Source organism: Lepus europaeus, chromosome 16, assembly GCF_033115175.1.
Source record: "Lepus europaeus isolate LE1 chromosome 16, mLepTim1.pri, whole genome shotgun sequence".
Lineage (NCBI taxonomy): Eukaryota > Metazoa > Chordata > Mammalia > Lagomorpha > Leporidae > Lepus > Lepus europaeus.
In genome coordinates, this window is record NC_084842.1 from 86,574,993 (window position 1) to 86,601,968 (window position 26,976).

A 26,976-nucleotide genomic window follows, 5' to 3' on the forward strand; every position below is an offset into this window, starting at 1 on the left:
ACCTCTGCCACACCTGCCCTGCAGCCATGCCTGCCCTGCAGCAGGTAGAGGGAACGTGGCACACCTCCCGTGGCCACCCCCACGCAGATTCCCACACGGGGAAGTCACACGGCCGCGTCTTACCTGCTGCAGGTGACCACGCCTGCCACAGGCTCTGAAGGAGGAGGGCAGGGAGGTTTGTGTCTGCCCCCAGTCACAGCCACAGTCCCTTCCTGTGATGGGGAAAGTGGGGGTCAGCAGGGCTAGGGGACTCGCCCGAGATGCCACAGCGGTGAGAGAGGAGGAGCGGGACCACCACGTGGACTGGAGCCCCTTTCCCGGCGCACACACAGCTTTTATGTGTCTCGGATCCCAGTTTCTGATGGCCTTTGCCACACGTTCATCCCAACTGGCTCCCCTCCAGCAGGATGGTCCCTGTCTGGGAGCCGAGGGAGCTGGGGGCTTTCTGGGGTCACCCTGGCCTTGGGTCAGCTGGAGCCCAAACTGGGAAGAGGACACTGGTGGTTTCAGTGTCCCTCCCACCAAGCGTGCCGAGACGGTCACTGTGCTGGGAACTGGCCATTCTCCTTGAGAGGCTGACCTTGTGCCCATAGCTCTGGTGCAAGGCAGGGGTCCAGGGCTATCAGGGATGCCACCCACCCCAGGCACCAATGACACAAGTCCGGGCACCTGTCTTTGAATCTCCAGCCCCACTGTCTCCCATAAGACATGCCAAGGACACAGGCTCAGGTCTGGGCTTTGGGGTTTGGGAGAGAAAAACCTCAGAGTTGCATTGAAATGCCTTCAAGGCCTGGAGATGTGGGGAAGGCTGGAGGGTCCGAGTCCCATCCCAGCCCTGGGAGGAGTTGGGCTCGATGGCATCTCTGTCCTTAGCATGTCAGGGCTAAGCTAGAGAGAGATGTGGCTCTCAGGTCACCTGAGAGACGCCACCTGACTTTGACCTTGACCTCAACAATGTCTGCAGCCATGCGGGGGTCACCAGCAGGTGGCCTGGAGGGGCCAGGGAGAAACCATGGCACCCTGCTGGAAAGCTGGTGGAAGCTCTGTGAGAAGTGAGGGGTGGGGGAAGGGAGGCCTGCGTGGAGTAAGGGGAACCCCATGGAATGCAGAAGCACCCCCAGGGCCTCCCTGCAGGGGTGCCAGCTTTCCTGGGACTCCTCTGGAAGCAGGGGTCTCACGCCCCCTAGAGGACAACTCCACTGCAGGGCCTCTCCTGTGGGCAGGCCGAGACTTCTCAGAACCCTGAACTTCCATGCGGGCTCCAGAGCAAGGTGGTCTGAGCCTGCAGCCAGCCCCTGCGCTGCTTTGCAGGCAGACATGGGGACGGAGGAGGGGTGCCTGGGAGGCGACGTTTGGCAAGGACCCATGTGGGGCGGGGGCACACTTGATCCTGCTTAGCTTCTCAGCCACCCGGCAGGGAAACTGCCCTCCCCTATCCTAGAGGGAAAAGCCATCCTGGGCGCCACGAGCAGACCAAGATCCCACCACTGCCACACAGCGGCACCGACAGTAAAGCCCAGGTCTGCCCGGCCCCACGGAGGCTCCACAGCAGAAACCGTCGAGATCTCCAAATGCAAATGTGCACTGTTCATTCATCATTCATTCGTTCGGTGATGCTTTGTTGAGCATCTGTACTAAGTCAAGCACTGTGTAGGTGCTGGGGACGCATGGGTGACAACATCTATGTGGCCCTCAAGGGTGACACCAAGGGGTGGGGAGCAGGAACCCGAGCAGTGGCCGCACCAGGCAGAGCACCGGGAGTCCTACAACTCAGTGACACCCAGTAATGCCGGACTCACAGCGGCAACAGTGACGTCCACCACAGGAGTCCAGCCAGGCAGGCTTCTCAGAGGAAGAGGCGCCGAGCCCAGCTCTGAACCCCAAGGGGAACCGAGGTCCGTGGTGCATCCCAGGCAGAGGGAACAGTGTAAGTAGCCGAGGCTGTGTGCTCTGGGGGCACAGTAGGAGAATGAGGCAGAGGAAGGCTGGGGAGGAAGACTCCATACCAATCGCAGGAGACCTGAGATGTCAGGTTCAACCATTTGGGTCCAGAAATAAATGAGGGGCTGCCACCAGGGTCAGTGCTGAGCTGTGTTTGCCTCAAAACTGTGGACAGTGTTGCTGTGGCCCCTGATGGATAGAACCCTCTCTTCCACCCTCAGCTCCTCCAGGATGCCCTCCCCTTTGTCAGGGTACTGACCACTCGGCACTCCCCTTTGTCAGGGTACGACCACGCAGCCCTCCCCTTTGTCAGGGTACTGACCACTCAGTACTCCTCTTTGTCAGGTACTGACCACTCAGCACTCCCCTTTGTCAGGTACTGACCACTCAGCCCTCCCCTTTGTCAGGGTACTGACCACTCAGCCCTCCCCTTTATCTGGGTACTGACCACTCAGCCCTCCCCTTTGTCAGGGTACTGACCACTCAGCACTCCCCCTTGTCAGGGTACTGACCACTCAGTACTCCTCTTTGTCAGGTACTGACCACTCAGCAGCAAGCTTTCCCACTGCCCACAGTGAGTCCCACCTGCGCATGTGGCCAGGGACAGAGTGTGTGTGTGTGTGTGTGTGTGTGGAGACAACCGGCAGCGAGCCACAAAGACCCTCCCACCCACGACTGAATCAAGGACTCACGGCTGCCTGTCCCCGAATCGGGTCACTTCTCTGAGTCCCAGGAGCCTGGTTTCCAGAACAGACTGCAGACAGTCCCTGGGGCTGTTGCGTGAATTAAACAAGACGGGGCACTGTCTTGTGCTGGGTCCCCCCGATGCAGCGGCCGAGGGGGACTCCCGCAGGTGGCAGTACTTCCGTCTCCCCCGTGGGGTCATGTAGGAAGATCATCTGCCTGTGGGCCATCGGCAGCAGGGACTTGTGGGACTGCATCAGGCACTGGAACACAGGTGCAGGAGGCAGATCACAACCGTTCCCCAGCCCGGTGCTGGTACAAATCAGAAGACATTTCTGTGCGTGTGACTGTAGGTGTCGCAGGGTAAATCGTGTCCCCCAGAGATATCAGATCCTAATCCCAGAACCTGTTCGTGTTACCTCACATGCAAAGGCATCTGGGTCGATGTGACTACATTAAGATCTGAGAGGAGGGAGTTATCCTGGGCTACCGGGATGGGCAGTGAGTGCCTGACACATGCAGTCCCTGGGGGAGGAAGGCAGAGGGACGTGTGACCATGGAGGCAGAGCCTGGAGTGATGCAGCCACAGCTCGGGAAGTAGCAGCCACCAGTAGCCGGAAGAGGGACTGGCGTTGTAGTGCAGTGGGTTTAGCTGCCTCCTCTGATGCCAGCATCCCATATCAGTGCTGGTTTCTATCCCAGCTGCTCTGCTCCCAGTCCACTCCTTGCTAATGCACCTAGAAAGACATTGAAGGAGGACCCAAGTGCTTGGGCCTCTGCCACCCACATAGGAAGCCCAGATAGAGTTCCTGGCTCTCGGCTTTAACCTGGTCCAAACCTGGCTATTGCAGCCATTTGGGAGTGAACCAACAGATGGAAGAGCATCTGGCCTGCAGAATCCGTGTCTGCTGTCTTGGGCCCCCTGGTTTAGGGCAGTTTGCCACATCAGCCATAGGTCTCCCAGGTGATAGGAAACCGCCGAGCTCAGCCATCAGAGCTGGTATTGGTTGGGCGGTTACTGTGCCCATTGTAGGTCCGTGTGGAAATGATTTAATCCCCCAGTGGCTCTGTGAGGTTTGTGCCATTACTGGCCCCATTTCACAGATGGAGAAACAGATGCACTTCCTGGGGTTGCCCAGCTCTGGGGTGAGCATCCTTAACCGCTGCACTCTGCAGGGCCCCCCAAGAGCCCCCCACATGGCAGAGCAGGGGCTGCCGAGCCAACCCTGGAAATGCTGCTGCCGGCAGCTCTGCATGACGCTTGGCTCTGTGCGTCTGAAACTCCCTAGGCGCGATGTTTTGGTAGAAGTGTTGGGACACAGGGACGATGATGACAGCGTTCCCTGAGGCCGAGGTATCCTGTGTGCAGCCTACAGGGAAGATCTCCACGGCCACCACGGCCCTGGCTTCCCCCATCCCGCCTGGGATTAAAACCCGGCAAAGGGCCCTGGACTCCCTCGGAGCTGATGAGAGGGCCGAGCCGATGACCCTGGGTCTCCTCAGGCTGCCGCAGGGAAGCGTGGAGACAATTTATGGCACCTGGTCAACGCGGAGGCCGGGGTTGAGGGCTCAGGTTTTGGGGTCTGAGTCCCGCCTGTGCCTGGTAGGCTGTGCACCTGGGGCAGGTAGGATTTCCTGCAGAGCTGTTCCTCATCTGTGTGGGGCGTGAGAGCAGAAGCCACCCCTGGGGCTGTGGCGAGGAGTCCACCGGGGAACCCGGGGAGCCCTGTTTCAATGGCAGAGGTTGCAGCTTGGGATGGGCCCTGGACAGAGAGGGTACAGGCTGACCATGAGCTCGGGGGCGGGGGGACGACTCATGGCTCTGAGGGGCTGCTGACCTCATGGTAGAACCGCGGTGGTGAGGGCAGGAGCATGTGGGATTCCTGTGGCTGCTGGGGTCAGCAGAAGTTGCGCATGCTCTCTGAACACGTCAGAGGCCGGAAGTGCAAGGTCAGCTCCACTGGGCTAGCCTCAGGCTGTCGGGAGGTCCACGTCCTTGTCCTCTCCGGGAGCTACACTCCTGCACGCTTGGTTCAGGGCCTCCCGCCCTCCCTCTTCAGAGCCAGCCCTGTAGCCCCTTATGTCAAACCCCCCATCTCCATCTTATGGGGACAATTGTGACAGCATCTGGGGCCACCCGGGTGGCCCAGGCTAATCTCCCCGCAAAGTGGCCTGATCCCCTTGGCAAAGGCTGTTCTGTGGAACAAGACAGCACTCAGAACAGCCGAGTCTGCACACCTTTGGGGCACACACACAGCTGCCTGCAAGGAAGCAAGGCTGGATTTCAGAAGAAGGGCCCGGGCAGGGCTGGCACACGGAGTCAGAGCTTGTCCCAAAGCCAGGCAGGTGGGGTACTGAGCTCAGGGTGGGCCTGGGTCCCTCCAGGAGGTGCCATGTAGTGCAGGTTCTGGGTGCTGGGGTCCCAGGCAGGTCCCTTCACAGCCAGGTTACAGAAGAGCCTGGACGTGCCTGGTGGCATGAGATGGGGCATTCACGTCCCTGCTCCATCACTCTGCAGACGCTGCCGGCACACCTGGCTCTTACATGAGGCCTTTGCTGATTTTTCAATGAGTGCTGATCCTGTCGGATGCCCTGCTAAAGAGCCCTCACCTGAGCCTGTGGGCGAGAGGGTCTGCAGCCTGAAGCACCTGCCAGTCCTCTGGGGCCCTGATAAGGCTTGAGCCTGAGCCACTCCACCCCAGCACTGGGGTTCTGAGCCAGTGGAGCAGGGTTTGTTTACGAGTGTCTCAAGGGGATCCTACGTGCAGCCATGGTTGAGAGCCCAGAGTGTGGACTTAGGGGAAGCAGCGACAGGCAGAAAGCAATGGAATGAATGAATGAATGAATGATCGGATGTGTGTCAGGAGGCCTGCTGGAGGCCACAGGCAGGAGGCAGACAGCCCTGTGGTTGGGTGTCCTGTCCTTGCCAAGAACAAAAACAAAAACTAGGCCTGGGTTAGGACAAGGGAAGAGGGAGCCAGGAATGAAGGAAATCCACTTTGCTCACCCCTCGGCGGGACAGCGACCTGGGGGCCAGGGCGGCTCCCCCGCCCTCTGTGCTCCTTTTGTCCTGCAAATACTCAGGACAGTCCAGCACAGGCCAGTGAGCGGCACTTCCTTCCCAGGGAGCTCGTGGCCCACGGGGTGCCCTCTGCCCTTCAGGGGAGGCCGTTTGCATCCTCAGGCAGCGAGAGGACTGGACTGGGGAGAGAAGGGCTCTGGGACAGGGTGCACGGCCAGCCTCCTTTCCTCCACTCCCTGGCCTCTCCAGCCCGCGTGTTTCCCTCAGTTCTTTCTCAGTCGCCCCAGTTAGCCGAAGTCCTACCAGGCGGTCGGCGTGCTCCCGAGAAGGGTGCCTGGGTGTGACACAGGCTTACCAGGTCAGAAGCTCAGTACCACAGAGGCTGAGAAAACAGCAATGAGGGAAATGGCAGGGCTTGGTTTATCTGTTTAAATGTTGCACCGGACCCCATAAAAATACACGGGTATCTCACATTCATATGAAATTTTGAAAATTAATTAAGGGATGTTTTGAAAATGTCTCAGTCTGCTCTTCCTTTGTATTCATAGAGAGACTATCCTCTGGGTCAGCTGTTTTTACAGATGCCCAGCCTTTCAAACTTCAAAAAGAGGGAGGATAAGGTGGATACAATGTATAAGATGATTCCAGTGGGATCCAAGACCCAGATGTAAAAAGCAAAACTTAAACAGAAGACAGTGTAGCTGGATGTCTGTGGGACCCCCTGGGGGAGAAAGAGTAAGATGCGGGGGTAGGGGAGGGGGGAGAATAAGATGCTCAAGGCTCAAACCCTGAGGAGCCAAAGGAGGGAGTCCACCACCAGGAGGGATTTCTGCTCCAAGAGCAACGGTGTTGCCAAAACTACCACACATTCCAGAGTAGAAGCCACTCTGGAAACTTCTTAAGTTGACCAGGGATTGATGCCTAGAATGTTAAGAAATGCAGGGGAGACACTGGAAAAAACAGGTGGAGGATCAGAAGGGGCATGTCACAGGGAGACGATAGTAACACGGAGAGGAAGAGGTGCGCTACAGCCGGTGGGAAGCAGAACCAGACAGGCTAGAACAGCGGCACGCCCCCGAGCGTTTATCAGGTTACCAACACGGGAAATTTGGAAAATGCTGTGGTGGCAAAGACACGGGGAAATGGAAGGCCCTGGGCACGGCTGGAACAGTTGCTAGAAACCAGGCAGAGTAAGCAACCCCATACCCTAAGACTCAAAGCTCCACCCCACGTATATACTGCAGAGACGTCTTGGCAAAGGCTCGTAAGAGCGAACGGACAAGAAAGTTAACCAGGGCCTTGTCTGTGGCAGCCAGGAAAGAGAAGTTCGCAGGGTCGCCTTCCTCTGGGGAGAGCACACACAAAGCGTGGCAGATGCCCACAGTGATAGAGACCTGCTGCAGAGGGAAGCAGCACGCGAGATCTTGAACAGCGACAGGCGCCACGCGTGCATCCCGACCCAGCACCGAAACAAGAGAAGCAGAGCGGAGGCTGCAGCCCTTTTACCATTTTGTCGATTTAAGAGACAGACAGACGATAGGGAAGTGACAGGTGGACCACACGTACGTGGATGAAGATAGAAGAGGTTGATCCCAGGGCACTCGTCAAACACCGAGACGTGAGTTTACCTAGAGCTGGAGGGAAACCATGCAGGGCAAAAAGAATGAGGGTGGAGAGTCTGGGGTAAAATTAATAAAGAAGATCCTGGCACAGTCCAGTGATGGTGGTGTCCTGGTCTCTTTTATGTTGCTTTAACAGCATACCCGAGGCTAGGAAATTGTTAAAGAAATGAGGTGTATTTAGCTGAGAGTCCCTGAAGCTGGAGGCTCATGATAGGGCAACTGCCACTAGGCAAGAGATTTGGGCTGTATGGTAATGTATTGGACGGCAACCACAGCAGTGGTGTGTACAGAGGTGGCCAGCAGGTGCAGGCAGGAGCACCTGCACAGGAGAGAGCCAGGGAGGCTGCCCTGCTCTGTGACAGCCCACTTGCTCGTCACTGATCTTGTCCATAACTCACTCCCATGAGACCTAATCCAATCTCAGAATTAACCCAGACTTCCTGGTGTTATGGAGCCGCAGGTAAACTTGCCACCTGTCATGCCAACATCCCATGCCAGCACCAGTTTGAGTCCCAGCTGGGCTCAGCTCCCTGCTGATGTGCCTGGGAAAGCAGTAGGGGGTGACCCGAGTGCTTGGGCCCCTGGCTCCCACATGGGAGACCCGGATAGAATTCCAGGTTCCTGGCTGTGGCCTGGCCCTGGCTGTGGCCCAGGCTTTGTGGCCATTTAGGGAGTGAATGAGATGATGGAAGATAGATCTCTCTCTCTCTCTCTCTCACTCTTTCTTTCTCTCTCTCTCTCCCCTTCCCTCCCTCTATCCCTCCCTACCTCCCTCTTCCCCCTCTCTTTCACAGTCTGTAACTCTGCCTTTCAAATATGTAAATAAATCTTTAAAAAGAAAATGAATCAATAGGCTAATCCTCCGTCTACGGCGCTGGCACACCGGGTTCTAGACCCATTCGGGGCGCCAGATTCTGTCCCAGTTGCCCCTCTTCCAGGCCAGCTCTCTGCTGTGGCCTGGGAAGGCAGTGGAGGATGGCCCAAGTGCTTGGGCCCCTGCACCCGCATGAGAGACCCAGAAGAAGCTCCTGGTTCCTGGCTTCGGATCAGTGCGGTGCGCCAGCCACAGCGGCCATTGAGGGGTGAATCAACAGAAAAGGAAGACCTTTCTCTCTGTCTCTCTCTCATTGTCCACTCTGCTTGTCAAAAAAAAAGAAAATGAATTAACCCAGTCTTCCCAAAATGACGCTAATTAGGCACTGCTGCCGGACAGAATTCCCTCTTAAAATTCCCAACAGTGCCAGGTGAAGGAACTGAGTCCCAGGGGAGTTTTGCCAGGGACAGATCAGATCCACACATCACAGGGTGTCCAGAGACGGGCAGTAGGATGCTCTTGGGGTCGAAGCGGGGGCAGGGCAAAGGAAGGGTGGAGGGAGACAGGTACTGGGAATGAAGTCCCCGGGGACATGAGTGACACAGAGCAGCCGAGGGGCTGGGGGAGCTGGAGGTCCTTGGTGCATCTGCCAGCCCCACCCCGACCTGGGATCACTATAGCCCAGTGATGGCCGTTTCTACCCAGTGTCTTTCTCCACCTAGCCCCATGCCCGATGCGTGATGTGCATTTTCTCAGGAACCCTCACTCAGTCCTGGCAGGGTTTGTTGGCTCCGCGGCTGTTTGGGGAAGTGTGAGTGGGTTCCTTTAAGAGCGGAAACAGGGAGCCACTGCCCCTGGGCCTCCGCCTTCCTCCTTCCCTCTCCTCTCCTCTTCCTTTTTCCTGCGAAGTTCCCAGGGAATTCTCCAAATAAATAATTCAGCCTCACAGTAGAAATGGGGAAAACGTAAAGAAGCAAACCCACAGCGTCCATGATTAATGAGGCTGCATTTCCTTCTTCTCTTCCGAACGTATGTAACTTTATAAAAATTAAATCCAGGTTTGCTTCTGCTCTGCCGTTCCCACCTAGCACTTGGCCGTGAGCCTTGCCTCCCACCTGTCTAGGGACAGAGAGCCGGGGCCTGGGTTTGCAGTGCCGTGGGGGGGGGGGGGGGTGTGGAGACTGCAGGTGCAGGTGCAGGTGTAGGTGTGACCCTCGAGGAGCCTCCAGCAAATCAGGAGCGGCCCTGCTGGACCTTTGGAGGCACTGGTCAGTAGCCACAGCGGGGGTTTTGACCAGAGCAGGGAAGACAACAATGATTAATTTCCTCTCTGGGGAGGGAGGAAGTTGCCAGGTCATGGGGGACAGGTTCAGGGGCTGCCATTGGCAGCGAGTCAGAGAGAGAGAGATACTGACAAGTTCTGACCTCTCGTCCCGCTCCCCCATCCCCCCACACCCAGGCCCGCCCAGGGGAGCCCCGTGGCATGCGCTCGTCGACAGTGCTGCATGAGCCGGGTTTGTGCCGGGCAGTTCTGACGCCAGAGCCCCACCGACCGTGCTCCACGCACAGCAGCTTGGTCCTCACAGTCCCTGGGGCTGGAAGTCTGCAGCCAAGGCACCGGCTGGGCTGGTGTCCCCCAGGGCCTCTCTCCTGGGCTCATAGTCGCCACCTTCTCCCCAAGTCCTCATGTGGTCCCTCCATGCCTGGTGGCCTGATTTCACCTGGCTGCCCTCCTCAAGGACCCTCCCCCAAATTCTGTCACATTCTGAGTCGCTGAAGGTTAGGACTTCAACAACTGAACCTGAGCATGACGCCGGTCAGCCCACGATGGCCACCAAGTGGCCTGTCCCTCGTCTCACTGCCTCCTAAACGTGTCAGGGGCAGGTGACCCCATGGCCTGGGCTTCGTCCTCACAGTGAAGCATCTGGGCAGACCCAGCTGTGGACACAGCACAAATCAAACCTCCACTGCCTCCCATTTACTAGCCGAGGGCCCTGGGCCGCCCTTTCACCTCTGCAGGCCCCCCACTCACCTGCAGAGCAGGGCACTCCCTTAGCCCTGGCATCACTGGGGGAGGAGGAGGCAGACTGCTGGGGCTGAGTGTGAGCCACACCTCCTGGAGGTGCTGTAATGGAGGACAGACGCAGGGGCTCACACAGCAGACCTGTGTGCTCTGACGGCTCTGCAGGCCAGGAGGGCACAGTCGAAGAGTCGGCAAGGCCGTTCCCTATGGAGGACTGTGGAGAAGACTCCGTCCCGTGGGCTTCTCCTCAATCCTGGCAGGTGCCGTGTCACGCTAAGTTACGCTAATCTCTGCCTCCATCATCACATGGCGTCCCCCCCGCCCCTGTGCGTGTGTGTGTGTCTGTCTGTCTGTCTGCACGCATGCACATGACCCTCTCTCTGTGTCTTTTTACAAGGTGCCAGGGATTGGATTGAAGGCCCCCTACTTGGATTCTCTCTGCAAACACCCATTCTCCAAATCACATCACATTCGCACGTGCCGGGGCCAGGACTCTATGGGTCCCTTGGGGGATACCATCCAACCCATAACCCCTTTCCTTTCTAGCCAAATCATGCAAGTTTGTGCCGAACGATCTCTGAACGCCCCATGGCCCAGAAAGCTTCTCTGTCCTGGGCAAGCCAGGACCTTGGTCAGCTCCCCCCGTCCCCATCTCACACCTGCATTCCCTCCCTGGGCGTCCTATCTGGATTGTCTCTCACTCAAAGCCCTGTCGGTGTTCTGAGGATGCCCGGGTGAAAGCAGAACCCAGGGCCCCATCACAGGTACTCGGGCGATGCAGTGCTTGGTCAGTGGGGCTCCTTGTGCTTGGCTGTCATTCACATTGTCCTCCTTTGGCAGACTCACTATGCTGGATCCAGGATAAGAACAGGAGATGTGGGGGTCGGGCAGCCTGAGCTTGAGTCCCTGCTGTGTGCTCCACAGCCGGGTGACGGACGGGGCCGTCCAAAGTGTTTCTGACCGTGGCGGCTCTCTGAGCTGCACTGGCCATGTCTGCAGAACAAGAAACTCCTCCAGTTTTTGCAGGAGGGCTCTCCAGAGAACCAGAGACCGGGCAGAGGCTCCGGCGGCATCTGCACGTGGACCCGCGGCAGCAGTTGCTGTCATTATGATTAGAACTGAAAAGCTGTCCCCTGCCAGGCCATTCCAGGGTCGGAGACATAAACACACAAGGCAGGAAAGGACAATTCCTGATACGTGCTGGACGCTCACGTCCACCCCCTACTGACCAAGCGGTCTCACGTGTCTTCTCGCGTGGTTGCTCCAAAGGGATATTCCCTCGTCCCTCTCGCTCCCGTCTACTCTGTCCCCTTCCTTCAGAATGTTCTAGAATGTGGGGTGACGGCACCCTGAGTCCTGGAGAGTTGGTTTCTCTTGCTGATTCTCATTGCTGCTGGGGCCATGCCTAGCAGGACCACAGACAACTCGCTCTCTGACATCAGCACCCGTGGTTTGCAGTTCAGAGAAAATTGCATGCAGATGTATGCCTGCTCAGTTCCATTGGAGTCCTACCTACGATTCTGTTTGAGTTCATTGCAATCTGGAGGGAAGAAAAGAACTTTTTGTAACTTGAAAAATATTGGGTCATATCCCAAAGGCCTATGGAAAAGGGGTCAGGAGGAGTAGAGCCGTGTCTGGGAGGGCGAAGGCAAAGGCAGCTCCTTGGCTCCCCTGGGCGGGGCAGAAGACGGGCCGTGGGGCTGCAATGGCATTCTCACCATGGAACAGTGAACAGCTGGGGCACAATCCCACCCTCGTGTTTCAGAAAACTGCAGGCATGACTCCCACTGGGACAGGAGGGGTCCGGGTTCCACAGGTGCAGGCGAAATGGGAGCCCTAAGGGGCTGGCCAGCATGGGGACTGTCCACACTGACTCTGAGAAGTGAGTGGATGGAGGCTGGGAAGGGAGGCAGAGCCCCAGGCAGGCAGAGCAGCACCCAGGGGCAGAGAGAATTGCAGGCAGTGCCCCGAGGGGAGGGAGGGAGGCCGCGGCTCAGTCCCTCCTGGCTTTGAGAGCTGGACAGGGATTTGGGGTTTATCCAAAGGCTTCTGGGAAGCCACTGCCTGATTTTGAGACCTGATCCATCTTGTGCAGTGCCAAGTCCTCTAGTGGGGGCCAGATTTGGGGCAGCCACTCACTCTACAAGTAGACCAGCTCAAGAGATGGGGAAAGCCATGGTGATAGGAACCAGAAGAGCCGTGGAGTCTGTGTGTGCAGGAGGGGAAGCCTGGAAGCCAGCTCAGGGAGCCTCCTGGAGTGGGGAATGTTCTGGATCCTGGGTTCAGTGCACAGTTGTGCTTTGGTCCAAATTCACTGAACTATGCCCTGTTGCTCTCTGTAAATTTCACCTTGATTTCTAAAGTGTGAGCATTTAGAAACAACACAGGCAGGCAAAGAGCAAGTGGTCGAAGGTGATTCCCAAGGAGCCATCCTGGGGGGGGGGGGGGAGGAGGCAGCCGCTGCTGGGAACAGTGTGGGGACAGGGAGGCAGGCCCGGAGGCAGGGATGGAGGCAGTGCCACTGCGTGTGGCTTCCAGCAAGGCCTGCGGACGGGAAATGCCACAGGGCGGCCACAGCTCTGTCGCCCTCAAGGTTCCTGAGCTGTGCAGGAGTGGTCAGGGTGGTGACCCAGGAACCCTTGCAAACCTCTGTCCCCCAAACAGCCTCAGGGTTTGGGTGTGCTCTGCTCATAAAGTGCAGTAGCGCCACCTGTTTGCAGGATTGGCATTTCCCACGGGTGACAGGGTGGGCGGTCCTTGGCTTCCCTCTGTTATTAAATGGCAGCCCAGCCACTGACTCATCCGTGAGTCTGGCTGAGTCACATCCACAGCCCTGGATGCCGCGCGTGGCCCTGGCGACCCTGTGAGCAGCTGTTGAGACCCTCAGGGGTTGCAGGCATCCTGGGTCCCCAGGGAGCTGGCTGTGCGGACTCGGCAGCAGGTGGCGCTCGTGAGCGTGGACGTGGTGTGGGGGTTGAGGGAAGCGGGAGGAATATTTCCCATCCATCCTTGCAGCAGGTATAGGCCACTGTTGCAGGAACCTGTCTGCAACCCGGTGCCCTGCGTTGCTGCTGGTGATCCCACAGAGGGGCTCCCTCTGAGTTCAACCAGGACCATACGAGGTGAAGGTGTTGTTACCTCCAGAGCACACTGATTTGGGGAACAGATTTCCAGACAAAGCCCCTGCCTCCGCACCCCCACCCAACAGCCATGGTACACGCAGGTGCCAAGGTGTCGGGCCAGTTTGCTGGTGCTCACAACTACCTTCCCAGCAGTGTGTTTCTCCTCCTTGTCACTTGTTCACAGAAGCAGCTACACTTTCCCCCAATTCCAATGAACGGGAGGAGAAGAAAAAGCAAATGCTGATGTCACTTTCATATTAGGGGCCATTTTCAAAAGGTAGCACTTTTCCAAAATTGCCTTGTATTTTTAGCATAATTTGACATTTTAGGGTATTCTGAAAAGCTGGTTTTTTAAATCCAACTCAGCGAGTGTGGAACATTTTCATGGCCAGGTGTGAACAGCGTGAAAGGTACAGTTGCAGAAGTGATGTGAGGATAGCCGGCCGCTGTCATGTGAGCAGGAAGCGGGGTTAATACGGAAGTAGTAGCTCTCAGGTGCAGGGAAGGACCAGGTGCCCAGGCCTGGGAAGGCTCTGCTCCCCCAGGTGCCTCTACACCAGGCTCTCGGGGCTCAGCGACCTGTGACTCCACTCTGCTCCCACCAAAACACCTGCAGAGGCTGAGGCTGTCACACATGGGGTTTTTTTTTTTCTCTCTTTAATTGAAATTCTTATCTCCCACGCCAGCTTTGTTCTTGGTCACATTGCATTTGCTGCTCGCTATGCATAAGTTACTTTTATGTTCTTTTATGTATATATATGGTATATATTTATATAGTGTATATATTTGTATATGGTATATATTAAGTATATATAGTGTATATATATTTATGTATACATAGTGTATATATAGATTTATGTGTATAAATAGTATCATGTTAAGCTGGCAGATTTAGGACATGTCACACACAAAGAGGAAATGCGTCATACATCTACAGAAAACTTAATTATGGTTGTGGGATACACCATATATATAAAATAGTAGGAAGAGAACCCAGTGTGCTTGCTTGCCACCTCACAGAGATCCCAGGGGATCTTATGCTAATAATTCTCTTGGTTTCCTTAATGATCTGGCCTTCCCATCAATGCGTCCCTAATAGTCGAGCCTTCCCTTTTGCCTCATATTTGCACGAAGAGCAGCATCCTGGAGACGGCTCTCTGTGCCTGGTTCCCTACTCGTCGGAAGCTTCTGGGAGCCGTGGCACTGACAGGAGCAGCTGAAATCCATGGATTTTTGCGGCTCCTTTCTGTGCATCTATCCTGATTGATTTACGCAGCCCCATTTCCACGAGCATCTGAGTTCATTCCGGTTTACTTGCTCTTCAGGCAGCGTCGTTATGAGCATCCTTGGGCAGGGTGCGGGATCCTGTGCTCACAGCCATCTGAGCTGTGGTACACAGAGGCCACCTGTCCCTTCTGCCTACTGCAACTACGGCAATGAATTTTGAACTTTCACTGATTTCAATGACACAGCCCCGGAATATGGATGGGTATATACAATGTTTTCTCTGTTGATGTAGGATGCATTTCCTTGTACATGAGGCATTCATGTTGATACCAATAAAAATTACTCAATGTAATGCCACATAAACACAAGTGTCTGAGCCCCAGGACACACACATGGTCATCTCCGTGCAGTAAAGCCAAGTTGTTTTATTTCTCTTTTAATTAATTTATTTAATTGAAAGGCAGAGTTACAGAGAGGCAGAGACAGAGAGAGAGAGAGAGAGGTCTTCCATCAGCTGGTTTACTCCACAGATTGCCCGATCCGAAGCCAGGAGCCAGGAGCTTCTTCCAGGTCTACCACTTGGTGCAGGGGCCTCAGGACTTGGGCCATCCTCCACTGCTTTCCCAGGCCATGGCAGAGAGCTGGATCAGAAGTGGAGTGGCCGGGACTCGAACTTGTGTCCATATGGGATGCCGGCATTGCAGGCGGCAGCTTTACCCTCTACGCCACAATGCTGGTCCCATGCCAAATTGTTTTCTGAATAGATGTAGCTACTCACAGCCTCCCAGGTGGTATGCAAACTCCCATTACCAGCCATAGCAGCGTCATTGTCGGACTTCTTACGTTCAGTGATCTGGTGGATGTGACATGAGAGATCCTCGTGGTCTTGCTGCTGTTAGAGTTAGAACAGTACGTACCTTTCCACATGCTTAGCCATTTGTATCCGTGCTGTGAAATGCTCCTTCAGGCACTCGCCCTCTCTGTCAGGTCATCTTTTGCTCACTGACGCGGGAGTCTTGGCTCTGTGTGTTTTCTGATTTCCGGTGCTTGTTCTCTGTTACCTGTGTGTGACTCTCATACCTTGTGGGTGCTTTTGGATGGAAAGATTCTCAGAATTTTAAGCAGCCAGGTTTATTGATGGCTTTATCGGGCTAAGCTTTGTGGCTATAAAGAAAGCCGTGGCTGCGGTTGTGCCTGTTTCACTGATGGGGATTGCAAGGCCCAGTGGGTGGGGCAGTTGCCAGGGCCATGGGGTGGGCTGAGTGTGGGCGGAGGCAGGTGGAGGATGGAGGTCAGAGTCCTTCCCACCAGGGAAGTGCTCTCTGAAAACTCCCACCTGGGCTCCCGCACAGACCCTCCCACCCAGCAGCAGCTTGGAGTGGCCAGCTGAGTGACTTGGACATAGACGAGCAGACAGGAAGCCTGAGACTCGCACGTCTGCTACACCGGGGGCATTGCCGGCCGCACTGATGCACCTGCACGGGGGAGGCAGGCACACAAGTGAAGGTCTGGGTTTTTCTCCCCATTGGCTGTGGCCAGGCTGCTCCTGTCTCTTCTCTTGTCCTTTCCGTCTGAGTCTGAGCACGGGGTCACAATCCCGGACCCTGGGCTCAGACGGCCATAGGCAGATTTGAGTCAGAACTTTGGCCCACAGCCCCAAACAGCTGGAGTCATCCCCTTACCCCTCTTCGCGACCTCAGCTATAACACAGCAGCCGCACTGCAGGGTGGGGTCAGCCTCTCTCGGTCAGCAGTGCCTGCACAGTTAAGTCCTCACCCAGCATACACTCCTGGATCATTTGCCCAGCAGGGGGAGCCTCTCACCCCGAGACGCCCAAGGGAAGGGGCACCTGTTCTTTCCCGTGATGGCTGCCACAGCCCTGGGGCCCCGACTGAATTCTGGGAGTGATCCTAGTGACCCCCATCAGGTCTCTTGGGAAAGGCAGCCAAGCAGAGGAGCACTGTAGGTGGCAGGGACGCCCCGGACATCCCACGGGTGCCCTGGGATAGGGCGGGGGGCCTCTCTGCGCCTCGGCCCATTTGCTGGGTTTCAGATGCTCTCTCGGTTCTGGGAATAGAATAAAAATGACAACGCCTGCCCTCAGGTGCTCACTTGCTGGCAGAGGAGGGACTCGGTAAACAGCTCAGCATCCCTTATCGTTGCCACATAGGTGGTGAGGGCTTTATAGGGCCCCGAAGCAGGCTGGGAGGATCCAGAGTCAGGGAGAGGCTCTGGGAGAAAGTGGCCTTGAAGCTGGGGTGAAGGGGGTGCATGTGCAGAGTGCTCAGGCATCTTAGAGATTATTCAGGGAGAGGCACGGCATGTGCAAAGATCCCAAGGCATGAAGTTGGACAAAATCAGGATGGCAGTGCAGCTGGAGCAGAGAAAGCGAGGAGAGAGAGTGAGGCCACAGAAGGGAGGGGCCACGCAGTGAGCACCCGGGTCTTCCTCAGCGTGACTAAGAAAGCCATGGTCCTGAGCGAAGGAGTGACCTTTGCCATGTCCTTTGCTTACCGGGACCACTCGGCCTCTCTCTTGAGAATATTAAGGGGACAAGGTGAGAAGTAGGGAAATCCACTGAGATGCATCTTTTGAATAATCCAAGCAAAGCCTGGTGGTGACTACCACTAGGACGGCAGCAGTGGAAGTAACAAGGGTTGACATTTGGGTGCACATCAAGGTAGAGACCCCATGACCTCCTGACGGAGCAGACGTGGGCAGGACAGAGAAAGAGGGGCCCAACCCACCTGTGGGTGTTTGGTTGACTGAGCGCTCCAAGGTTGGGAGCATTGTCAAGTGAGATGAGGAGCCCACAGGCTTGTGCAGCTCAAGTGTTTGCACCTCTGGGCTTTGGGTTTGTCTCTGTTTCCCACTCTATCCTCCCCTCCTCCACACAACTCACAGAGCCTTGGTGCACAGGAAGCTTCCTGCCCAGAGCTTGGCAGCCCCGAGTGTGGAAGCTGTGCTGCGTGAAGCACTCTGATGGGAATGTTTTATCTAAGCCTAGAGCAGCCCTCTGTGTAGCACTGCCATCCTCACTTTACAGCCGTGGTGCCGAGTCTCGGCTTTAAGATGTGATCCAGACGCCGATCTCCTAAGCTCTGTGCTACACTCCAAAAACAAGCATTTGTCAAATCAAAGGGTAAAGTGGAGTTGACTCAAATCCAGATAGTGCTTTTTGGGAGATGAGCGTTCAAGGATGCGTCTCCTTGTCTCGGAGCAATCGACATCTGTTGCGTGAAAGGGGACAGCCCCGGCTGCTGGAGCCAGAAGTGTTTTATTCCACAGGCATCACCGAGAGCCTCCTACCAGCCTCTGTGCCAAGTACAGGAGCTGTAGCGGTGATTGGCTCACAGCCAAGGGCAAGGTCTAGTCCAGGAGTGATTAGGACACAGAAGCCAGCGTGATTGTGACCAACGCTTCACTATTTCTAATTTGTACTTGTGCAAGGCTGTCCCTGTGTCATCTTGGCCTAGTCTGTGCTCCACATTTTTCTTATGAACTGGGGTACCTGTCTTCCCCTCTGAAGTCACAGTTGTGTCATGTGACTTATTGGCTAAGTAGGAACCGAAGGTGCTGTACAATCTGCATCATGTGTTTCTTTCACAGTGATCAGCCCTTCAATGCCTAACTTAAAAAAAAAAAAAAAAAGCTGTCATAGCCACATCCTCACCGGGGTTTAAGGATGACTTATTCATGCTTTGTGTAAAACTGCCTGAAGGAGGCCAGCACTGTGGCACAGCAGGTAAAGCTGCCGCGTGCAATGCCGGCATCCGACATGGGTACCAGTTCATGTCCCGGCTGCTCCACTTCCAATCTAACTCCCTGCTAATGGTCTGGGGAGAACAGCAGAAGATGGCCCAAGTGCTTGAGTGCTTGCCACTCACACGGGAGAGCCGGATGAAGCTCCTGGCCTAGGCCAGCCCTGGCTGTTGCGGCCATCTAGGGAGTGAACCTTAATACGTGAATGGGGAGCTATAAAGACAAGCCTGCTCGCAGGGGTCTGCGGGCAGGTCACTGCGTTTCCAGGCTGACTTTGCCTCTGCCTGTCTGCAGAAGAGTCTGGACACCTACTGCTTCCTGGTCTTCGCCACCATCTGTGTCACAGGTGCCGTGTACCTCTATCTTGTCCTGCCTGAGACCAAGAACAGAACCTACGCAGAAATCAGCCAGGCGTTTGCCAAAAGGAACAAGGCATACCCGCCGGAGGAGAAAATTGGCTCGCTTGTCATGGATGAGAAGTCCAATGGAAGGTCTGGTGCGGATTCCTCTTGCGCGCTGAATAATGAGGTCAAAGACGGGATTGTCTAAACTGGTGATGTCACCCATGCAGAGAACCAAGGGTTGCCCCACTTTTCGGAAGGCTCCGTGCAAGTGTTAACATCCTTAACCATTTAAAAGTAAGCCTGTGCTAACCTAACACACAGCCGAACCTCCCCGACCCCTCTGGAAGCTGGAAAGGACCGTCCTGTGTTCAGGAGACCCAGCGTTCTCCAGAGCGGTTGGCCCGCTGCTTCACGCCCTCACCCCTGCTTTCATGGGGAAGTCGGGAGAGAGTGTTTGACTGCTTTCTCAGAGGACCACGCTGGTCTGATGAGGGACTCGGTAGACTGGGAGTCACTGCCCGAGGTCCCATCCCCGCTTTACCGTAAGTAGCCTGCCTTAATCTGCCCTCACCCTAGGTCCTGCAGGGGCCCTGGGAATTCAGTGTGAGCTGTCAGAATCCAGTGGAAAGACTCTGAACTAGCAAACCCTGTTACCAACCTCGGCTCTCCCTTGTGGATCTCGGGCGTAGGAGAACCTAACCCCAACCCCCTGCTGCAGGTTCTGCCTTTCCCCGGCCGTGTCCCCTGGGACTCAAGCTGTCTTCACCACAGGCCATTACATTCTGTGTGCTCACAAGGGCACAAAGGTCAATGTGCAGAAGACTTAAAGAAGCAGATACTAGAAATAACTTGCAGTAACTGGGCAGGGACTGAAAATCGAACTCGTTTCCATTGAACAAAAGGATTGGGAATGATTCTGAGGCTGAGCCTAGACTTGGTGGGAAAGAGCTTTGTGAGCGATTGGTGATGTCTACCATGTGACAGATTGGTGGTGTCTGTCATGTGACGGATTGGTGGTGTCTGTCATGTGATGGATTAGTGATGTCAATCATTTGATGAATTGGTGATGTCTACCATGTGATGGATTGGTGGTGTCTACCATGTGATGGATTGGTGGTGTCATGTGATGGATTGGTGATGTCTACCATGTGATGGATTGGTGATGTCTACCATGTGACGGATTGGTGGTGTCTGTCATGTGACGGATTGGTGGTGTCTGTCATGTGATGGATTGGTGGTGTCTACCATGTGATGGATTGGTGGTGTCTGTCATGTGATGGATTGGTAATGTCTATCATGTGATGGATTGGTGATGTCTATCATGTGATGGATTGGTGATGTCTACCATGTGATGGATTGGTGATGTCTACCATGTGAGGATTGGTGATGTCTACCATGTGATGGATTGGTGATGTCTATCATGTGACGGATTGGTGGTGTCTGTCATGTGACGGATTGGTGGTGTCTACCATGTGATGGATTGGTGGTGTCTACCATGTGATGGATTGGAAATGTCTATCATGTGATGGATTGGTGATGTCTACCATGTGATGGATTGGTGGTGTCTGTCATGTGATGGATTGGTGATGTCTACCATGTGATGGATTGGTGGTGTCTGTCATGTGATGGATTGGTGATGTCTACCATGTGATGGATTGGTGATGTCTACCATGTGATGGGTTGGTGATGTCTACCATGTGATGGATTGGTGATGTCTACCATGAGGACAGGAGTGACAGTGTCAGCACATGTACCTTCTGTTTGCTAGTCTAGGGAAGATTTATCTGAAAATGTGGCAGACTGCCTTGAACAATAGTGAGTCCTCAGAGCAGTCAGGCCAGGGTGGGTGCTGGCTTGTCTAGACTGTTGTTGAGTAAAGCTAAGTATAAACTTCGGAGGAAGCTGTTGGGAGTAGCTGTCTTGAAGGGCTCTCCCTGCCTTTCCGGGCTAGGTCTGTTTTGGTTGGAGTGATTTGCAGCCTGCCTATGTAATGTGTGGCTGGTGGCTTGGGTGATACCCTATGTTTGCCTCAAAGACAGACAAAATGCAAAGTGCCCATGAGTGAATGAGGGTGCACTTGATGTAGCCCCAGTGTGTTTGAGTTATCTGTCATAGAAGGAATTGGACTAGAGAGGAAAGGCTGTGGACCTAGCAGTACCACTGGAATCCTTTCAGCCAAAATGCCTTCCATCTTTGGGATTGTTTCTGACAAAGGCAGCCTTAGCCAAAACCTGCGTCTGGTTTGCCTTTCCTGATGAGTGTTCTTTCATCACGGGACTGCTGACTCAGCACCCCAGGTATCCAGCTTTGGCTTGGCCGGACAGTGTGGACAGTGTCAATTTGGAGAGAAGGCGACACATGGACTCAAGGCATGTCTGAGATCCAAAAAGCCTAATAAAATGTCAATTTGAAGTCTTCACTTTTGAGTGTTTTGTTTCACTGGGGCCTTTGAGTATGTAATCAATATTTGCTGGGTACCTACCATGGGCCAGGCATTTGTCAGGTACTAAAGATGCATCCTTAGCAAGAAAATGTACCACCCTTGCCTGTACCAACTCACGTTTACCTGTCAAAGTGGGAAGTCGGAGCACTGACAGTGAAGTGCCGTCAGTCCTGGGGGAGAGGGGACACACTGATAAAGGAGCATGGGACAGGAATACTTGGGGTGAGAGGTGAGAATCAGGAAAGGCTTCCCAAATCGGGGACAGGACCAGGAAGGGGGACAGTGTGACTATCAGTCAGTACAGCAGGAATTATCATTACGTGTGACTACATTTGAAAAGATAGACAGCCACAAGAGGGGATGTTTTGCAAAATAAACTAGTAAGACACTCACAATCTCCTAGGCTTCATTTTCTCTAACAGTAGGATTTTAATTGGATACAGCTCTGCACTTCTTGCCCAGCTATTCTGCTGTAGTCAGAAAATACATAAACCACAATTAGAATCACCTTTTCTCTGGTCTTCCTTTTTTTTCCCACTTTCTATTAAATCACTCACATCATCTCAATCCCAAGGCATTTTATCCATACTTGGTACCCACCGCAGTGCCCTCTTCATGTGTAAAGTTGTTTTCAGCTGATGAAAGATAAAGAGGAGTGGTGAGTCTGAGAGACAGACATCTCCGTGAGTTTTCAATGCTTTGATGAAAGGTGCTAACCATCTCTCTGTCTGTATTCATTCATGGACTCTAAGAGAATCTCTAGTCAAATTATCAGGCCTCCTTCCCTAATGACCGACCATGCACTAGGGGTTAGGTCCTTGTCATTTTTTGTTTGTTTGTTTGTTTGTTTGTTCAAAGATTCATTTATTTATTTGAAAGGCAGAGTTACAGAGAGGCAGAGACAGAGAGAGAGTCTTCCATCCACTGGTTCACTCCTCAAAAGGCCACAACAGCCTGAGCTATGCCGATCCAAAGCCAGGAGCCAGGAGCTTCTAAGGGGTCTCCAGGCTCAAGGACTTGAGCCATCTTCCACTGCTTTCCCAGGCCACAGCAGAGAGCTGGATTGGAAGTGGAGCAGCTGGGTCTCAAACTGGTGCCCATATGGAATGCCAGCGCTGCAAGCAGTGGCTTTACCCATTATGCCACAGCGCCAGCCCCACAGGTCCTTGTCTTACTGGTTTACGTATTCCCTCATCTCCAAGCTGTGGAGGTTGACACTTGGCCTTTTAGGTTCACTAAAAGGAAAACAGCTCTTCCATGTCTGCTTCTGGCTGAGCTGGAGCATGCGTGCTCTTCCCATTGTGGCTGAAAATCAAATTTACATGAGGACTGAAAAAGAAATTATAGCAGGCAGATTGAAGAGGGAGATGAAGTCAAAACTCAAACGGCTAATATGATGGTGAATTTTCTGAATTTTTCTCGCCCATATCTCATGATTTACATTCCAGGAACCGCTTTCCTTAACTGCACAATGGGTATGGACAAAGTCACCTCATTGGAAGCCCTCTTTCTGTCCCTGTCCAGAGTGACAGGAAGGGGTGACCCTATAGGAAAAAGGGGGTGTTGTGCTGTAGCAGCTCAAGCCGCCATCCGCGACATCGGCATTGCATACAGGTGTAAGTTTGTATCCCAGCTGCTCCACTTCCGATCCAGCTCCCTGTCAATGTGCCTGGGAATCCAGCAGAGGATGGCCCAAGTGCTTGGGTACCTGCCACCCATGCAGGAGACCCAGATGAAGCTCCTGGCTCCTGGCTCCTGGCTTCGGCTTGGCCCAGGCCTGGCCATTGCAGCCATCTAGGGAGTGACCCATAAATCAAAAAGGACATCTCAGAGAAATAATAAAATATTTTGAACTGATTAAAATTGTAAGTATAATTGATTAAATGTTGGATGCTTTAACTGCACTTAGAGGAAAATTTATATTGTTATATTCTCTAAGTACTAAGAAGCACTCAAATAAATAAACTTCCATCTTAAGAAACTAGAACAATAAGAACAAATTAAACTCAAAACAAGCACAATGGAAAAAATGATAAAAATAAAAAGATCTTTGATATGTGGTACTTAATATAGAATAAAAAAAAGTGTGTAAGATGTAGTAGAACTAAAAATCTTCCCTTTTTATTGCTTAATGAGATTGAAAGTTAGGGCTGTTTCCCAGGAGAGATAGAGGTACATTGAAAGTCCACCTCCTTAGAAGAAGCGTGTGTTACGGTCAGTTCGCCCTAAGCATTGACAGTGATGAAAACAGATGTACAGATCTTATTACATGAGTGAATGTGTTTGTGCGTGTGTACAAGGGTACTTCAAAAGTTCTTGGAAAACTGAATTAAAATATAGTTATTTTTGTGTCAAAAGTTTTGAAGCCCATGAGTATTTTTTCGTGATATGCATGTTCCATTGACTTTTTGAATATCTGGGGATGAGGCCTTGTATATCTTTGGCGCACAGCATTCTGCCTGCCATCCTACCCATTCCTTCACTGAATCCTCCACCCTATGTTTATTGCTCACCCTTTATGTGCCAGGTACTATGTTGGCAGGAAACAGTGAACAGTCAAACAGACAAGGCCCCTGCCCTCCTGTCTCAGTTCTTTTTTCCATATGGGCATCAGCTGGTCTGGCTTAGAGCTGGTGGACATTTATGCAAGGAATGCCTCATTTGCTCAATATGAGTGCACTTCGGAAAGTTCACGGAAAATTTAATTAAAAGATAATTTTTTATGGTGCCAAAATATTCAAAAATCCACTCATAAGACAGGTCTTCTTATATGTGGTGAGAACACTTAAGACTATTCTCTTCACAAGATTTTAGAATACAATGCAGTTTTGTTAACTGTGGTCACTGGGCTGTGTGTTGGATCTCCAGAATTTAATCTTAGCATAACTGGAACTTTGTGCTCTCTGGCCAACATCTCTCATTTCTCCCTCCCCTCCAGCCCCTGGCCACCACCATTCTACTCTCTGATGAGCTGCTAAGTTGTGGCATTTCTTACATCAGCAATAGGAACCTGTTATGGTTAACCTTGAGCCTTTGTCTCCACAGTGGGGAATGGGCAAGCAGTGAACAAGGTGCTTCACTGAGAAGTGAGAAGAAAATATTAGAAAATCCTTTATATTTACTTTTCATCTTGAAGCAAGTACCACTGGTACAAATACTAGCCCAACCTAGATCAGCCAGTACTTAGATTACACATCTTGGCTGCTTCAGGTATTTTTAAAGAGCAGCTCTCTTCTTTCTCTCCACAGAATCCCAAGAGTGCTAACTTTTATCCCACACAATAACATCTTTTTTGTCTATTTCTTGCACAAAGTGAGTCCTATAGAAATTTTCTTGTTGGAGGGAGGAACAAATGAAAAAAAATGTAGATACAGTGCCGAGACCACCAAATGGAGGGCAGCACCTAAGGGTGTGACACAGGGCACCACAAGGGTCCTGCTCTATACTTAATGGGGCTGGGGATGCTATAACAGCCCTAAGCTGCTGCCTCTCCCCTTTTCTTGTGACAGTCAAAACTTCCATCTTGTTTAAGCCACTCTTACTCATAACCAAACCTAAACACAGTTTATTCAGGTTGTGACAGGAAATAGCCTGGGGGAAAATGAAAATATATGAAGCAAACACAATTCTTTAGACACTCAGCAAGTTGTTTCTCTGAAGACAGCTGCCTGCAGGTTGGACGGGGGTGGACTCAGGCCTGGAGTCTCTATCCCCAGACTTTGCGGGATGCTGTGCTGTCCATGGTGCTGAACTGGGCTTTCTGCCTGATGATGCTAATTCCTTTATTTTTCAAGTTGGCAAAAATACTTGCACGTTGGTGTCAGCATGCTGGAGATATCCTGTAACATAAACATTTTTGGGCTCATTTCAAATGATCCAAAGCCTGTTCTTCCTGACATTTTTAGTGCTCCTACCACTGCACTGCAGGATCTCGGTTGCCTTCCCCACGATGGCTGATCCATTTTCCTACCTGGGTGTACCACATCCATACATTAATCCCTTCTGCTGTGACCACCTGACATTGGATGGCCTTGATGAGTCATGTCTCCTGGCCGGCCTGCCCTTGTCTAACCTCCTACCACATTGTCTCTAGACTTGGCCATGAAGTTCAACTTTACTAGTGAACAACATCCTGTTGATGTACTTCTCACTGCTTTGGAAGTGTAGTGATTTTTTTTTTCACTTACACAGCTCCCCTGCTGGAACCCGAGATCCTTAACTATATTGTGTTCATCTCAAGACTCCATGTTCCTATCCCTTGTTGAGTTCTCATTAACCTTTCCAGAAGAAATGGGTGTCATGATAAAGTTATAAAGAGGATGTAATAGTTGCCCAGAGGAGGAAGAAATGTGGCATGGGATGATTAAGGCAGGTGCTTTTGAGTGGCAGCAAATGAGCTACATATCAGGTTCAAATAACAATCTCGTGAGGAAGAGAGGGAGGAAACCAAAGGCCAAAGACATGGAATGAATGAGCCAATGGCACACTCCAAGGACAGCAAATCACTGGAGTAAGCATGATGGCTATGAAGGTAAGGGTGGGATGCTGGATGGTGGCTTTGGTCTAGATGTGAAAAACCATGAGTTTTTCCCCATAGACCCCACTTCCTATTCCCAAAACCAATCTTGTCCCACATCTTCCATTATCAGCTTAACACAGGTCTATGCAGCAGATGGCCAAGCCTGACACTGCCCCTCACTTGAATGACAGGACTCTGGGAGGTCAGGCCCAGTAGTCAGCCGCCTTCTCCTTGGGCGTCCAGTGATCCTTCACTGCCTGGGTGTGAACCTCATAGAAGAGGTTGCATTGAGTGGCAGGAACTCAGCAGCCGCTCACAGTTGCAGACATTTGCTCTAATTTACACTTCACTGTGGATGTAATTATCCTTATCAGTCTCACTTCCCCTGGCAAATTTATACATTAAGTCAAGTAAATTTCCTCTCATTAAATCACAGCATTTGGGGATTGCAGTTTGCCTCAGCCAAGAACTAGAGCTTGGAGCTAATAAAGGCAAAGAAAAGGAAAAAGGGAGTAGGTTCTCAGCAGCAGGAAGTGTGGGTGGTGAGGACACAGGCAGCATTTCAGAAGTGTGTTGTGAACCTCGTCTTCCATGCATGTGTGACTGTCAGACTTGGAGCAGTCTTAAAAATGTGGCTTGCTACGGCAACGTTTGGCAAATTGAGAATGTTACATTCATGGGAGATCTGGGTGCAGACAACTGAAAGAAGGAAGGTATTTGCAGCGATGGGAGCAGATACTTCACAAAGAGGCTCATAGTTTCATCCCATACGTGAAGGGAAACAAGTCCATCTTTGCTGGAGCCAGACATGGTCCTCTCTGACTATCACAAGACTGTGAGGTAGAATGTGCACCCTCCCATAATGCTCATTTCTGGTCCTTCTTGGAATTTAACACAATTCTATATAAACAACTGGAATGACAACTAATTAAATAACTTGAATGGGGACACTAGGTCTGCCACACCACCTGCTAAATATCCAAGAGTTCCCACGGTGTCTCATAAATAGTAAGTGCTAAATTAAAAACTGCCAGGTGCATAATCTATGTGAATAAGGTCATTTTTTAAATAAGGGAGCATTGAGAAATATAGGCAGTGAGTTTAAAGATGTTAAAAGTCACCAGGCCAGTAAAATTTGGCTGAAACCTAGTTGTGTGCAGTAATCCAGCCGGTAAGAAAATAGGAATAGGGACCGGCATTGTGGTGGCGTGGGTAGGGCCACTGCCTGTGATGCTGGCATCCCAAATGGGCACTGGTTCAAGTCCCAGCTCTCCACTTCCAATCCAGCTCTCTGCTAATACACCTGGGAAAAGTAGCGCAAGATGACCCAAGTGATTGGGCCCCAGTACCCACATAGGAGGTCTGGAAGAAGCTCCTGGCTCCTGGCTTAACCTGGCCCAGCCCTATGAAGGATGGAAGATTATCTCTCTCTCTCTCTCTCTCTCTCTCTCTC

The 26,976-nt window shown here is 52.8% G+C and overlaps 1 protein-coding gene across 1 annotated transcript in view; it reads left to right on the top strand.

Moving 5' to 3' along the window:
* The window catches only part of SLC2A9 (solute carrier family 2 member 9), a 148,442-nt gene extending 127,469 nt beyond the window's left edge, over window positions 1-20,973 (top strand). Inside the window, exon 15 of the mRNA XM_062213468.1 lies at window positions 18,512-20,973. Coding sequence (XP_062069452.1) covers window positions 18,512-18,766 — 255 coding nt within the window. The 3' untranslated portion in view covers window positions 18,767-20,973. The remainder of the gene's footprint in view (window positions 1-18,511) is intronic.
* The last annotated feature ends 6,003 nt before the right edge of the window (window positions 20,974-26,976 follow it).